This window comes from Vipera berus (genome assembly GCF_964194415.1).
Source record: "Vipera berus genome assembly, chromosome: 3".
Taxonomy (NCBI): Eukaryota; Metazoa; Chordata; class Lepidosauria; order Squamata; family Viperidae; genus Vipera; species Vipera berus.
In genome coordinates this window covers 31,026,751-31,042,475 of record NC_138204.1, presented here as the reverse complement: position 1 = coordinate 31,042,475, position 15,725 = coordinate 31,026,751, and the positions used below count along the sequence as shown (strand labels likewise).

The window sequence follows — 15,725 nt, the reverse complement described above, 5'->3', positions numbered from 1 at the left end:
AGTGAGCTGTTGGACTGACCAATTGAAAAGGTAGAAAAGATTACAGCTTTTATAAACGAAAATTAATTATATAAGGCAGTTGAAAGACCTACACATTCCAAGCTCATACACTGGTAGATGTTGTTTATAGGAACTCAGCAAAGATTAATGTTTAATTTCTAAGCTATTAAGTGTTCTTGGCATAGTTACTTAGCCCTAACCTACCTCAGGTTCTTAGAATAAAGTGGGGAGTAGCCTTCTCAGTAGCTAGAAGCTATAAATATACTAAATGCATGTGAGAAGCTTCTCTTTAAATCCTTCTCATCCAGAAGCCTGAACCAGAGTTCCACTTTTGTCTTCTAATCACAAATATAAATAACTGTTCCTCAAAAGTCATTCTATGTTGAGACCCCAAAGTTGTTTTTCCAAAAGGCAACTGTATTTCTTGGTGTCTTTTTCCTTGACAACTTTTCACTTTTCATCCAAGAAGTTTCTTTGGTTCAGACTGAGAATCTCCATAGACATTCTGTGATGAGAATATTCTCCCCACGTTCAATGTCATTTCCTGGGTGTTGGGGCAGGGGGGATATATGGCTAAGCATCAAGATGTTAGATGTAGAAACTAAATGTGAGAGCATTTGGATTCCTCCAAGTCTGACTTGGAAGGTCATCTTGGTTTTAATTCAAGGTACTAGTAATGGTATTCAAAGCCCTACATGGCAGGGGTCCGGAGTACCTGAGGGAACACCTGCTGCCGGCATCGACTTCCCTCCGCCCTGTGCGTTCCCACAGAGAGGGCCTCCTCAGGGTGCCACCGGTCAGAGAATGTCGATTGGTGGCCCCCAGGGGGAGATCCTTCTCTGTGGGCACCCCGGAGCTATGGAACCAGCTGCCGGTTGAGCTCCGGACGGCGCCCGACCTTCGCTCCTTTCGCCGTGAGCTAAAAACATACTTTTTTGAACAAGCTGGCCTGGCCTGATGAGGGGATTGGGGGGGGTTTGCTACTGTTTTTTATTAGGTTTTAATGATGTATTTTAGTATGTGGGCATTTATTTAATCTTGTTTTAACTTTTGTAATTTGTATTTTTATTATTGCCCTGTTCACCGCCCTGAGTCCTTCGGGAGAAGGGCGGTATAGAAATAGTATTAAATTAAATTAAATTAAAATTTAATTCAGCAAATCTGCAGCATTTTCAGTTAATCATAACAAAAGACCGCCTTATATATCAAATATACGTGATCCACCAAAGCTTATACAGTAATGTAATAAATATGTTAATTTTTAAGATGACACTTCTGCCTGTTTTTCCAGTTGTGCTGCAATTGAGTAACATCCAACTGAAACTGTTCAGGACTGGTTCAAAGAGAAGTATTAATTATAATAAATTGCTATTAATTAAATGAATAAACAATGTCGTTTCTGGGATTATTTCTAGATGAATTCCTGGCAATGTTTTTTAATAGATGTGTGTGTGTGTGTGTGTGTGTTTGTGTGTGTTGTCCATTCTCTGCAGACATCTGCCCTTCACGCCTATTCTATAACACCCTCCGGGATTCGGCTTGATTCTTTCTCCTGGGGAAGCGAGTCTGCTGCCCGAGGGCGGCAGCAAGATCGCCGGGGGCAGCCTAGGGCTGAGACCGGTGCGCCCCTGGCAACGAGGCCGCACTGCAGAAGGGGCGGGATCGCGCGCCTCCCCTTTAAGGAGGTTGTGGGATGAAGTCACCGCTGCGCTGCCACCTTCGGGGATCGGTGTGGCTCAGCTATCTGACCGGGAGCAGCAGGCGGCGGCGGCGGCCGACCGAGGAAGAGGAGACGCGCGTCGCGGCGTAGGCTGCAGTTGCTTTCGGGGGCTCCGGAGACGTCCCCTGCCCTCCCGAAGCGGGTTGTATTGTTTTGTTTTTGAATCTAACAACGACCGTGCTGAGGCGCGGTGGTCTCGGTAGTGCCCGGTTCCCGGCCGCGATGCCTTCGGACCGGCCTTTCAAGCAGCGGCGGAGCTTTTGTAAGTCCTGACTGGATTTATTATTATTTTTCCGGGGGCGGGGAGGGGGAAAGTCCTAGCTCTCGGGAGAAGGCCCAGCGGCTGAGAAAGAGGCGAAATGGCTGGTGTCCAGGATCATCTCCCAGCCATCCCCGCCTTCTTGGGAAGAGTTACCGGAGGGCCGAATCCTGGGAGGCCGGGGTAGTTTGGGGACAGGTGCCCAGCGGTGTCGCCGCCGCCGCCGCCGCTGCAAAATTTGGGCACAGAGGATTCTTGTTTGCTTCTCCATTTTCCCCGGAGATGCTCCATTCCCCCCCCCTCCTTCCCCACACTCCCATCCTGGAGGGTTTGGCGAGCTGGATTGGAGGGAAGCGCGGCGGGATTTGAAACGAGGGGATACGGCTGTGTTCGCCTTCTCCAAATTTATCTTCGCCCTGTCACTTCGATGGGAAACCCTCGACCAGCGGGACGTGCCCGATGGGGGATGAGGGGCCTTGTAGTCCTACATTCAGAGGGCACCTCCTTGGAGAAGACCAGTGGAGAGAAGAATCTGCCGCCATTTGTTTGTACCTTTAGACTTCGCTGCTTGCCAAGAAATGCTTTATTGATTTCTTTCTTTAGTCAGATCGAAATGCATTCAAATTCAGCCGTGCTTTTCATAATAATTATCTCCTCGCTTCGCCGCTTTGTCTTGGTTACATGAATGCGCAAAGCTGCTTTAGCTCTTGCACTACTTGCTCCTTGGGGGTGGGAAAGGTGGAGCGCCCTCTGAATGCCTGCCTAGCTTTGTGCGTGCCAGACCCTGATACAGTAGTATCTTGAAATTCTCTCTTTTCACGATTTATTCTTGGTTAATTTATCCCTAATTTCCTCAACGCGGGGTTGAGGTGCCGGTCTACACCGGGCTGGGTCGTGCAAACCGGCCCTTGCTGCAGGTTCAGGCCCTTGGGAGATGACGAGGGAGGAACCCCAAATACTGCCTTAGTTGCTGGTTGCCCAGTCCCGGAAGATCGGTTAACTTGGGAGATTCTCAAGTGGCCAGCAGCTCGCTGACTCTTTGTTTAGCTCAGCTCCAACTTTCCTACTGGGAAGCCAGGGAAGCAAGAAAGAAGGCAAAGGTAAGTAGCAGCCGACCAGGACGTCGTGCCCTGCTGGTGATGTAACGCAGGGGTCTTCAAACTTGGCCCTTTTATGACTTGTGGACTTCAACTCCCAGAATTCCTCAGCCAGCAAAGCTGGCTGAGGAATTCTGGGAGTTGAAGTCCACAAGTCATAAAAGGGCCAAGTTTGAAGACCCCTGATGTAACGCCTGCCAATGGGATTCGGGGAACGTCCCTGCGTCTCGGCGATAGGCTTGGAGACCAGAGCTGGAAAATCAGCCCGGCTTGGAAGAAGCCAAATTGGGGGGGGGGGAGGGGAGGGGCGAGGTAGGCTTTTAGGAAGAAACGGAGGCTGAGGAGACACTTTGCTCCCCTTCTGGTGGAAAATTTTCTTGGGTCCAACACGGCCGGCGTGGCCTTTCCTGCATTATTGGAAATCTAGTTGTGTTTGTGCTCTCAGTACAGTATTCCCACATCTTGTTGCGTCAAGTCTGTGGGACCTTGTTGTAATGATAACTTGGAGGCAGTCTTCACTGTTATTGTTTCCTTTCCGCTGTAAAATAATGTATTTTTTTCATAAAAAATCAGAGACCCCCTCCCAGCCCCCAGGAAATTATGTTGTGGAATGTGGGTGCAGTTTGTTATATGGGAGAGTTTTGCCTGTATGCAAAGCTAGAATCCTCAGAGCTATAAAGGAGTTTTTAATCCAACTGCCTTAAAACTTGTTTCAGGCATTGAAAACACATTTTACAGCACTCTTTTACACCCTCTTGAGTATTGGTCATTTTAAACTACAGTAGTAATTTACCGTATTTTCAGGCGTATAAGACGACTTTTTAACCCATGAAAATCTTCTCAAAAGTTGGGGGGTCGTCTTATACGCCCAGTCGTCTTATACGCCGGAAAATAGTACATAAATCAATCGAGCGCCCCCGTTCTTACAAAGCAACTTCAAGCCTCCTTAGTCCAGTCCCCCCTCCAACGTGACTCTCCCTTCCCACCTCCAAGAGCCTCTAAGCCCCTTCCCCTCCCCCTTGCAATTGCCAGACCCCGGGAGCGGCAGGAAGCCCCTCGCCCAAGCGGCATCTGAGCATAAGCAGATTGCGCTCGGCCGTGCAGGCTGCCGAAAGGTGGGGACTCGGAGTTCCCGCGGTGGTTGCGGCTTCTGGCATGCCGTTTGCAGAGTCTGGCCTGGAAGAGCGCGTCGTGTAAACGCAGCTCTTGCATTTATTCCAAAGGGTGGGTGGAAGGAAAAGCCCCTTTCGGCTACGGCGTGGCTGCAAGTTGGTGAGCCCGGGAAGGCACGCCCTTCCCTCTCACTGTGGAGGAAGCAGGGCAGGCTGGTGTTGGGCGGGAGCTGGCAGGGCAGTCCTGCGTACGCATGCGCTCCCCGGCTGCTAAGGAGTCCTCGGGGAGCCGTGGCAGGCGCCTCACGCCCTTCCCTCTCGAGGCGGCACCGGCAGAGCCGTCCGGCGTCAGGCGGGAACCGGCAGGGCTTTGCACCATCTGCATCAGGCGGGTCTGAATCGGGCTTGTGTCGGACACTTGGCAACTGGCATGTAAGTATTTTCCGGCGTATAAGACGAAAAATCTTGAAAATCTTCTCAAAAGTCGGGGGTCGTCTTATACGCCCAGTCGTCTTATACGCCGGAAAATACGGTAACTTAGATTTGTATTATTTAGTTTTTATCTGCTGCCACTGACTTGGAGTGACAGTACTTTAAATATGATGCTGACCATCTCTTCTTGGTCTCTCTCTGGACAAGACCCTGCTCTTTCTTTTCTTGGCAAGATTTCTGAAACAGTTTGTCATTGCCTACATCCTAGAGCATGTCCAACCTTTTGGCTTGCATGGGCTGCACTGAGTCAAGAGGAATTGTCTTGGGCCACAAATAAACTACTGTATATGACATAGTTAATTATTTAAATAACAAACTTTACTTTTTTAGTATTTTTTGTATCTTATGGGACCACCTTACTAACTGTCCAGGGCCACATGTGGCTTGTGAGCAGTGGGTTGGACATGCCTATCTTTGAGTTTAGAAAAATTAGAATATCACCCAGCAGACTTTTTGCTTAAGGCAAGACTGGAATTTCTAGTGCCTTAACCACTACACCAAATTGGCCTTCATTCTCTTGGTCATAGCTATCTATAATTTCTGATTTGTAAAGAAAGACTGCTAGTAATCCTTAAGAACATAATATGGACCTGGATTCAGAGAATCAGTTTGAGCGATTAAGGCGAAGTGTTTAAGAGCAGGCCTTGTAACTGAATGTGTATACAGCACACATTTAATCTTTCTTGCAGTTGAAACCTCCTCCTCTCTCCAGGCTAAATGATTTTGACTCTTATTTCCAATTCTCTGATTCCCCCCCCCAAAACATTCTATTTTGGACATCAGGAGGTATGAAAGCTGACCAAAAGGAAATACATTACATGCAATAAGAATGCACACTTGATTGTTTTTCCCCCCTGAGCATAGGATTTATGTAGTAGGGAGGTGAGGTTTTTTTAGAAGTTGCCCCTTAAGGGCCTTATTGAGATAAAGTGGAATGCTGCAAGAGATTACTGATTGTATGTTTTCATCTTTGGGAGATGAGTAGATTTGTGACAGTTTGCAACAATACCTATCTGCTTTGCATCTAATAAAAAGCCAGTGAGTAATAAAGAGTTTTTTTGTATTTTGAATTCTAGATTATCACTATGTTTGTGTAGGACAAAGCAGCCATCTGTGTCCTCTACTGCAGGGGTACCCAACCCCCGGTCTGTGGACCAGTACCGGGCTGCGGCATGCCAGCAACGGGCCGCATAGACAAGCAAAGCCCCATCCGCAGGATACAGGCAGCACACAAAACCAGGCCCCTTCTGGTCCGTGGAAAAACCTCTCTCCATGGAACCGGTCCCTGGTGCCCAAAAGATTGGGGACCTCTGCTCTACTGCTATACAGTATTGCTATTTCTGTTTTTGTTCTAACTCTCCTTTGTGACACTTCCAATCCAGCTCAATAAGAGTTTTCACAGCTGATTAATAGGGTTAAGTCTATTGTCTTTTTCCCCATTACACTAAACCCCCTTTTTGAAAATCTATTTGTTATTAAAAATCAGTTTGTTATTCATTTAAGTAAGCTTCAGGATTGCAGTGGAAAACCTCCTGAAACTTGGAAAATTAAATGATAATACAACTATTAAAACAAAAGTGTATGTTTATTTCAAGTACCAAACGTAGAGGTATTGTATGATATTAGAAAGGGACGCGGTGGCTCAGTGGGTTAGGGCGCTGAGCTTGTCGATCAGATGGTCGGCAGTTTGGCGGGTCGAATCCTGAGTGCTGCGTAACAGAGTGAGCGCCTGTTACTCGTCCCAGCTTCTGCCAACCTAGCAGTTCGAAAGCACATAAAAATGCAAGTAGAAAAATAGGGACCACTATGGTGGGAAGGTAATAGCGTTCCGTGCGCCTTTGGCGTGTAGTCATGCTGGCCACATGACCACGGAGACGTCCTCGGACAAGCGCTGGCTTTCGGCTTTGAAACGGAGATGAGCACCGGCCCCTAGAGTTGGAAACCACTAGCACGCATGTGCGGGGGAACCTTTACCTTTATCTTATGATATCAGAGGTACAATTTAAACAAGGAGATTTTTAAATTCTGTAGCAGTAGAGAATATTGTGCCTTCTAAATGTTTTGAATTGTGGCTCCTTCCATTCTTCATGGGATTATATTTAAAATAATAAAAAATTCCATTGTAAAGTCTTTTTTTTTTTTTTTATTGAAAAGTTTTAAAAATACAGTTTTCCTTTAAAAAACCCCCTTCCCCCTCCCTCCTCCCCTCCCTACCTCCCCCCTTCCCCCCCTCCCCCCCTCCCTCCTCCCCCCCACCTCCCCCTAACCCCCCTCCCCCCCCCCGGACTTCCCAGAGCTAAATACAAGGTATATATATATAAAAAAGCAATCATAAACAACCATATACTAACAACTATAAATTCTAAAATCCATCACTCTCTAACTTATATAGGATCAAACAAAACTTAACATTATTAAATATATATAGAAGACAAAATAAAAAAAAGAAAAAAGAAAACGAAAGAAGACTTATTCAAATGCTAGATAAAACTTCTTGACCCTATACTTATTCTGGATAAACTCAATCCATTTTCTCCATTCCATAATATAATGTTCTTGCGAGTAATCTTTCAAATAGGCCGAAATCTTCGCCATCTCTGCCAAGTCGGAAACCTTTAAAATCCACTCTTGTATAGTCGGCAGTTCCTCTTTCTTCCAATATTGACCTATCAAAAGTCTTGCTGCCGTAACTAAATTCAACATCAACTTAGAGTCCACAACTGTAGCGTCAACAATTATTCCCAACAAAAAAAATTGCGGACAAAACTTTATCCTCCGTTTAAAAATCTTCTGCATATTCCACCAGACTTTTATCCAAAAAGCCTTGACCTTTTTACATGTCCACCATATGTGAAAATATGTTGCCTCTTCATCACCACACCTCCAACATTTAGGCTGATAATTCGGATACATACTTGCAAGCTTTTTAGGATCTAGATGCCATCTATAAAACATTTTGTAAAAGTTCTCTCTTAAACTTTGAGCTTGAGTGAATTTTACATTCCTCACCCAGATCTTTTCCCACGTGTCCATTGTAATAACTTCCTGAATGTTTTGGGCCCATTTTATCATACAATCCTTAACAAGCTCTGTTTCTGAATCGATCTCTATCAATGCAAGATATATCCGTTTAATATGTGCTGGTCCTTGATTTCTAATTTGCTTTATCAAATTTTCATCAGTCGTTGCAAATCCATTTTTTTGATCTTCTTTCCACCTGGCCTGTAACTGAAGATATTGAAACCAAGTCTGAACAACCTTCTCTTCTCGCAAGAAACTATATGATTTCAAGCACCAAATATTCCTTTCCAAACTTAAAATTTCCTTGTAAGTAGTCTCATCATGTTTGAAACCAGCATGTATATTTTCTATTGCGTGTTTTGGGATTGCCCACAATGGTATCTTGCTGCTTAACTTATGTCTATACTTCTTCCAAACTCTCAGCAATGCCTGTCTTAAAATATGCATCCTAAACACAGTATCTACCTTCTTATCATACAACAAATATGCATGCCAGCCAAACAACAGATCATGGCCCTCAAGATTTAATAACCTCGATTGTGTCAAATTAATCCAATCACTTATTCCTACTAGTGCAGCAGCTTCATAATATAATTTAAAATTAGGCATTTTAAGGCCACCTCTCTCACGAGTATCCTGCATAATCTTAAGTTTAACTCGTGGCTTTTTCCCTGCCCACACAAATTTATTGATACCACGCTGCCATTCCTCCAAGTTAGAGTCTTTCTTAAGAATCGGTATCATTTGAAATAAGAATAAAAATTTGGGCAGGACATTCATTTTCACTGCTGCAATCCGTCCCAACAAAGACAATTGCAATTTTTCCCAACTCTCCAGTTCTTTTTGAATTTTCCCCCATAACTTTTCATAATTATTTTTATATAGCTTTGTATTAGAGGGCGACAAAATCACCCCCAAATATTTAACCCTTTTAACAATCTCAAATCCAGTTAATCCTTCTAGGAGAGCCTTCTGCGAAACTGTCATATTTCTAGCCAAAATTTTAGTTTTCTGTATATTTACTTTAAATCCAGAAACCTTCCCATATTGTGTTATTATCTCCATCAGGTCCACAACAGAGTTCTCTGGCTGGGTCACTGTAACAACCAGATCATCTGCAAATGCTCTCAATCTGTAATCCTGATCTCCAACTTGTATCCCCTTAATTTTTTCCGAATTCCGAATCTTAACCAATAATATCTCTAATGTTAATATAAATAACAAGGGCGATAGCGGACAGCCTTGCCTTGTGCCCTTCTCAATATTACATACTGTTGTCAAACTATTGTTAACTATAATTCGGGCAGTTTGTTTTTGGTATAATGCCCTAATCGGTTGTAAAAATTTTTCCCCAAAGTCTTAAGAAATTTATAATCCTATTAGTTTTTCTGGTTCACTGTCCAGGGAAGAGTATTTTACATGTACTTCTATTGTTGGAAAAGATGAAGGAATAATAAAACAAAAGATCAAAGGAAGATGAGATGTGTAAAAATTACCAGTTATTGGACATCAGTCATATGGGCACTTTGTCATCTGTATTAGGATAAATACTTTGGTCAGTTTAATTCAATGCAAAATAGTTTACAGTTTTACAGTGAATTGAGATTAGCCATTGTAATTCATTTCTTCATGCCGTGGTAGAAGTTGCAATACAGTGTGTAGAGGGTATAGAGTGCTCTTATGGGTGAATTATAATTGTGTGCCACTGAATTTACATCATTGTAATTGCATTGTTTTGGCATTAAAAGTCCTTTTAATTATTCATTGTATGTATTGTATGAATACATTTTGGGGTCCTGAATCTTTAGTACTCAAAGTGTCCTTGAGAGGATTATAATTCATGGGAAAGGAGCTTCATTTATTTCATTCCTATTTTACATTCTACTCTGGAAACTACTCAAGACACTAGCTTTTTTTCTTGATATTCAGAAGCTTATCTTCCAAGTTGCCCTAGGTAAATTTTATCATTGCAAATAGGCAGATAAGACTTAGAGCATTTTCAGCCTGAAATGTGTTATGTGGAATATATTGGTATCATTGGCTTTTTGTAGATGGAGAATTTGGGGCAAGGAGGGATGAATGGAGTTGAACTGCTTACCTGATGACATCATTAAATGCAACTGAAAACTGCTTAGGGAAAAGATGCTGCTTGTCTTTTGTTATCTGAGGTCAGGAGCAAAAGAGATACTGCCAATTTGTGACCAGATTCCATGACTGATTGGCGGCAGGGCTGACGTTGAACTCTGATGTAAGCCTTCAATTTTGTATAGAGTTGCCACTCTTGGAATTTAGGTTCTGCATTGCTAAAGGCAAGTCACAGCTGAAAATTCATAGTGGCCAAGGAAATTGGGCAGCATTAAGTAGGACACCACAAAGTATAGTTACTTTGTATTTACTTGAACCAGTTGAAGAAGATTTGATCAATTCTCCCATGTTGCTTTACTCCACATAAGTAATTATGTAATCTCATTCTTGATAAAGCTTTATCAAGAAAGTATACTGTATACCTTGTATACTAATTGTTTTGGCCTTTAGCCTACTAACACTGTTAATGCTGTAGTCTGCTAAATGCTGTGTCCCTGTTCATTCATATATTTATATCCTGCCTTTCATTCAGAAGCTGAAAGCAGCTTATATAGAAAACTCTTATTTTATTAGCATTTCAGAGTCTTGTGACTTTTTAAAAGACAACATATCTATTATTGCATAAGGTTACATATAAGGTTAAATGTGTTGGTTTTTCAGAAGCTTTAAAACTGCCACTGCAAGTGTATGCAACGACATCCTCTAGAACAGGGCTGTTCAACATTTTCACCCATTGTACCACTTTTAGGATATGGCAACATCCAAGTACCACCAGCAAGGTGTCAAGAACTTGATGACCCCCCCAAAAAAAGGAAAAACTGATGAAGTACAGGTAGTCCTCGACTTACAACAGTTCGCTTAGTGACTGTTTGAAGTTACAATGACACTGAAAAAAGTGCCCCCCAAGCCACAGCCGAGCAAGATGCCTGCCTGCCCACCCGGCAGTGCTCTTCCTCCTGTCCGATGTTTTCATTGTTGTGAGCATTTCTGTTGAGGATTGGCAGTGGGGATGGGGTGGGGATGTATTTGGTTTTTATTCTCCCCCCCTGTCTCCTGGGTGGTTGCAGCAGGTTTTGGTCACTTCTCATGACCCTGGGACACTGTGACCTTCATAAATATGAATCAGTTGCCAAGCATCTGAATGTAAATCACAAGACCCTGGAGATGCTGCAACATTCCAGCTGATCGGCACTTCTTCTGGGCTCAGCAGAAGCGCCAGGATCAGCGCCGAGCTACAGCTGGAGCCTGGCGCTGATCCTGGTGCTTCCACTAAGCCCTGACAGCCCTGAAGAAGCGCTGATCCTGGAGCTTTCACTAAGCCCTGACAGCCCTGCAGCTCCAGCCATCTCTCGCTCAGGCTTGTGCGGTGCTGCCATCGGTTCAGCTCATTCCCCTCCCCCGCTACCACTTTTCTAGGATGGTTGTGTACCACCTGCCAGATGCCAATGTACCACAGGTGGTACCCGTACCACTGGTTGAAAAACCCTGCTCTAGAATCCAGATACGCAGACTTAAACTGCAGAATTCCCAGCCATGTCAGTGCAGGCTGGGAAATATTATCAACATTCTCACATCGTGAGTGCCTAGGTTGGGAGGGAGAGTTTTGCTATATAGAAAAGATACACTTAAGGAAATCTGTTTTGCTCTCCTGTTGTGGGCTATCCTCTTTATAACCCTGACCCTTCCACATGCCACGACTGTGAGTGCACCTCAGTTTGTTGTTGTTAACTCTGACTCACCCCAACATTGACAAATACTCTGTATCAAGAGTGAATAACAAATCCGGAGAAAACACGTGCTGTGCCCTGTGCTGATTTTCCTCACCATTTCAGCTTCTACTGCCCTCTATGGAGCAGTGGACCTCCTTCAGGAAACAACAAAACAAAACAGACAGGCTGAGGCTCTTTCTCCCAGCCTTGTTTGCTCACAGCCACTGCTTGGATGCCACTGGGTGGAGTAGGCAGATGGTGCTTAGTCTGCCTCCAGTTACTCGCCCTGACTGTCCCAGCTCAAAAGCAAAGCAGGATGAAAATAGCTCAAAAGCAGCAGGGGGGTGGGATGTGAGCGCAGGCAGCTGCAACTGTTGAGTGCCTTTCAGCTTATTTTCCATAAATCTTTTTTTGCTTCCTCAACTGACTGGCTTTCTGTGTTTTCTGGGAAGAAAGGCAGAGGGAAAGAGGGTCAGCCAGAGAGCTATATAGAGCCACAGTTATGAGCAGGGGGGGGGGGGAAAGGGGGGAAGATCTTTAAGAAGCTGTAATATTCATTAAAGAAAATGCCTCTGGATCAAGTGTCCTCTGGGCTTCAGCATTTTTCAGGATGCAAAATTTGTAGCACTAGACTAGCCTGAGCGGTAAAAACCTGGCTGTGACATAACTGAATGTTTACAAAACACTTGAAAAACACTTTTACCTGCCCTTAGGAGCACTGCATTTAAAACTTGTTGACAGTGAGTTTCTAGAAAGAATTGCCATTTTTAAAAAAATTCCTTTTAGTGTTTTGTATCATTGCTTTCATCAGTTACTTTTTAAACTCAATCAGATACGGTTTTTTCATATTTTTGTGATTTTTTTTAAAATACATAAATAAGATTTATTTATTTAAATGTAGTCTGGCTTGGTTTGAGGGTGGGGCATTGGGCAGATTTTCATTGTTCTTGTACTTCAGAAATATTGCTGACATTTGTTTTTGATGCCTAGAAGAGAGTCCCCAGGGTGGCATCTTTCCTTTTTGTAATGTCACATGGCAACCACTGTTGTTGCCGCTGTTGTCTGTGAAATGTGTTAGATTAGAAAACTTCAAATGAAAGCATTTCCTTGAAGGAACACAACAGTGCACACTTGACCCCCAAAATAAAAAAAATGAAGCAAAAGATACCGTCCTTCCTCTTTCTTCTTTCTTTCTTTCTTTCTTTCTTTCTTTCTTTCTTTCTTTCTTTCTTTCTTTCTTTCTTTCTTTCTTTCTTTCTTTCTTTCTTTCTTTCTTCTTTCTTTCCTTTTTCTCTTTCTCTCTCTCTTTCCCTCCCTCTCCCTCTGTCCCCCTTTCTTCCTTCTTTTGGCTTCCAAATTGGTCAGTCACAATGATTTACAGAAGTCTGGATGCAACAGTACTGTATATGCATTGCTGTATCCAGGATTACAGATCAAGTAAATATTATAGGAAAAATGTGGGAAGCCTGAAGTATTTTCAAAACTCAAGGTCTAGGGGTCTTTATGGCTAGATTAGCACAATACACTGAACTAAACTAACATCAATCATTCAGCATGTTGTGGGGACCTACTGTAGATGTTGCCTTACCTCGTTATAAGATCACAATAATCTTGCTTGTGAATTCAAGTTTAGCTTGTACAATAATTTAGGTTTAGCTTGTGTAACAAGCTTTGGGGCATTCTAGTACTATCCATTTATAAAATATTTCAGAAGACATCTGACATTCTGATTTGTTATTAAATTAGCCCTTCACAAATGCAGTCAATCTTAATATATGTTAACTTTCTAATACAATTCAGCCTGATACCTCCACATGTGTTTCTTCCCTTTGACTTGCTTTTACAAAGCAAGTTTAGCATTTGTAAGCATTCTCCTACAAAATATACCTGACCTTCAAGAATGTGCCAATTTTCCTCTTGAAACCAGGTATAACAATGCCTATCACGTTAGGTGGTACATTCTCTAAGTCATCCCATGGTGGGGTCACTTTGGATTTTATTACTTTTTATTTACTAGGGTACACTAGGAAATAAAGCCCTAACAAATATATGACTCAGTTATGTCAAGTGCTTACTTATATGTGCATATGCACTATTGAACTTATAGAAACTATGTACAGAACAATGGTTGTACCACATTCCCCTTTCCAGATCTTCAGTTGTGGGCATAGCTGGATATCTGCACAGCATTTCCTTATCCATTATGTTTACATCTACACACCAATTCTCTTTCAGAACTTTTATACAATCAATTTGCAGAGATTTTAGGAGAGAACACAGGTTTCCAAGATATCCTACCCCCAACCTGGTGTTATCTTGGCTTACTAACAGGACACTGTGTTCCTTTAGGAACTGTGAGCATCAGATAAAATTATCTACTCTCCGCTTTTTTCCTGATGGCTAGCTGGGGGTTGAGAACCTGAGATAGCTCTGTTCTTGCTAGTAGTTGTTGACATTTCAATTTCTCTTCTCCCCTTGAACATGTGAGCAAATTGGAGGCTGACATTGCTTGTCTCATGATAAGTGATCATGAAACTAGAGCTTTCCAAATGCCTTTGACTAGAGTACTTCTTGGAAACCACAAATGTTATGACAAAAAGAACTTCATCAGCAAAATCTCAAAATCTCTGTTTTCACCTATATTTTTGTATAAGTCTACATAGTAGTGAGCTAAAGCTACCGGTACTTAAAAGCAAACTGAGTAAGCCTGGGAATAAAATGAGATTTGGACTTAATTTTCTTAACAGAAATATGCTCTCCCTGTTAGCCAGTAGTAAACTCCAGTCTTGAGGCTACATAATCAGATTTAATAAATCACAACCTCATTCTCAAATGTAAACATGTTGGCTTCATTGCAGGATGGTCTTTATACATCAATAAATTAACTAATAAATAGTCTTTTCTGTTTTTTGTTGGTCAAAGAATCTGTGAATCTTGATAGGATGAAAACAGTTTTTATAATTTGATCTTTCCAAAATGAAGGATTTATAAACATTTTATTACTACTTATTGCTTTGGGAAGTCCTTATTGTTAGTGTCAAGAGTCAAATTACAGATTTGACAGCTCTCTAACATATTATCTCACAATATAAGGTTGTAGAAAGGCCTCCATAATTGTCTCTTTTTTCTTGATTTCCATTTGTTTAAAAAAGAAAAAATTGCTAAGGAAAAGTTTATGAAACTTAAATCTGCAATTATTGTTTACAACTTCAGTTCACTAATAATACAGTAAAAGTATTCCCCCCTCTCTCTTATATCTATCTATCTATCTATCTATCTATCTATCTATCTATCTATCTATCTATCTATCTATCTATCATCTATCTATCTATATCATCTATCATAACTAACAGAGTGCTATTGTTCTTATACTTTATAATAAACATTAGAGAACCCATATGATGGTCAAAGGTAAATATATTTCTAGTAGACATGTTAAAAATGAGTGATTTGATTCTGGAACATGACTAGCCACTTCCTGTTCTGGGTAATACAGATGAGTAAAGGCAGAAGCCAATTCTTAGAATGTGTAGAATGGGCTGTTCTAGGTGAAGACACTCCCAGAATCAGATTAGGCCCATGTCTGTCTTTTAGGCAGCTTCCAAGCAATGACTCATAAATTCCAAAGGCTCTTTGGAAGCATCTGAGGCAATCAGTTGCATGTAAAGGTGGTAAATAGCTAATTTAATATTAATATTTACAGACAGGATATCAACTTTTAAGTCATACTACATTAGATGCCAGAAATGTGTGCTTCTAGGAATTCCTTGTTCTGTTTTCTAATTGTTGATTGGGAGCCGTCAAGAGTTTGATCAAAGATGGGCAACTATATAAACATTTTAAATAAACAAACTGTAGAGTCCTTGATACTCTCTGGGCTTGGTTGTTTTCTTGCAAATGTTTCATTACCAAAGAAGGCAACATCAGACTTGTTTGTCATCAAATAAACTGCATTTCTTTCCCTGTATCATGTGAAATGAGCAACTTACCTGGTTACTTAGAATATTTCTTTCAATGAAATATTTGCAATCTGGATGTTACTGTAATATTCATATTGCATTTGTGCTAATTAGCACATACGTGCTAGTTACTCCTTCCCCATGTTAACATCTTTTTAAAAATCGGCATCCTTCTCTGGTACCAAAATATAAGTTTCACAAGAAACTCTGAAGCCAGTTCTAACTTTGTTCTTCAATAAGCTTTAAAATAATTTTCAATTTACAATAATTC

At 42.0% G+C, this 15,725-nt stretch overlaps 1 protein-coding gene across 1 annotated transcript in view; it reads left to right on the top strand.

Moving 5' to 3' along the window:
• Positions 1-1,672: 1,672 nt before the first annotated feature.
• Positions 1,673-15,725, top strand: part of MAP1LC3A (microtubule associated protein 1 light chain 3 alpha) — a 32,301-nt gene continuing 18,248 nt past the window's right edge. The window contains exon 1 of the mRNA XM_081324302.1: positions 1,673-1,982. Within this exon, the coding sequence (XP_081180428.1) occupies positions 1,943-1,982 (40 nt within the window). The 5' untranslated portion in view covers positions 1,673-1,942. The remainder of the gene's footprint in view (positions 1,983-15,725) is intronic.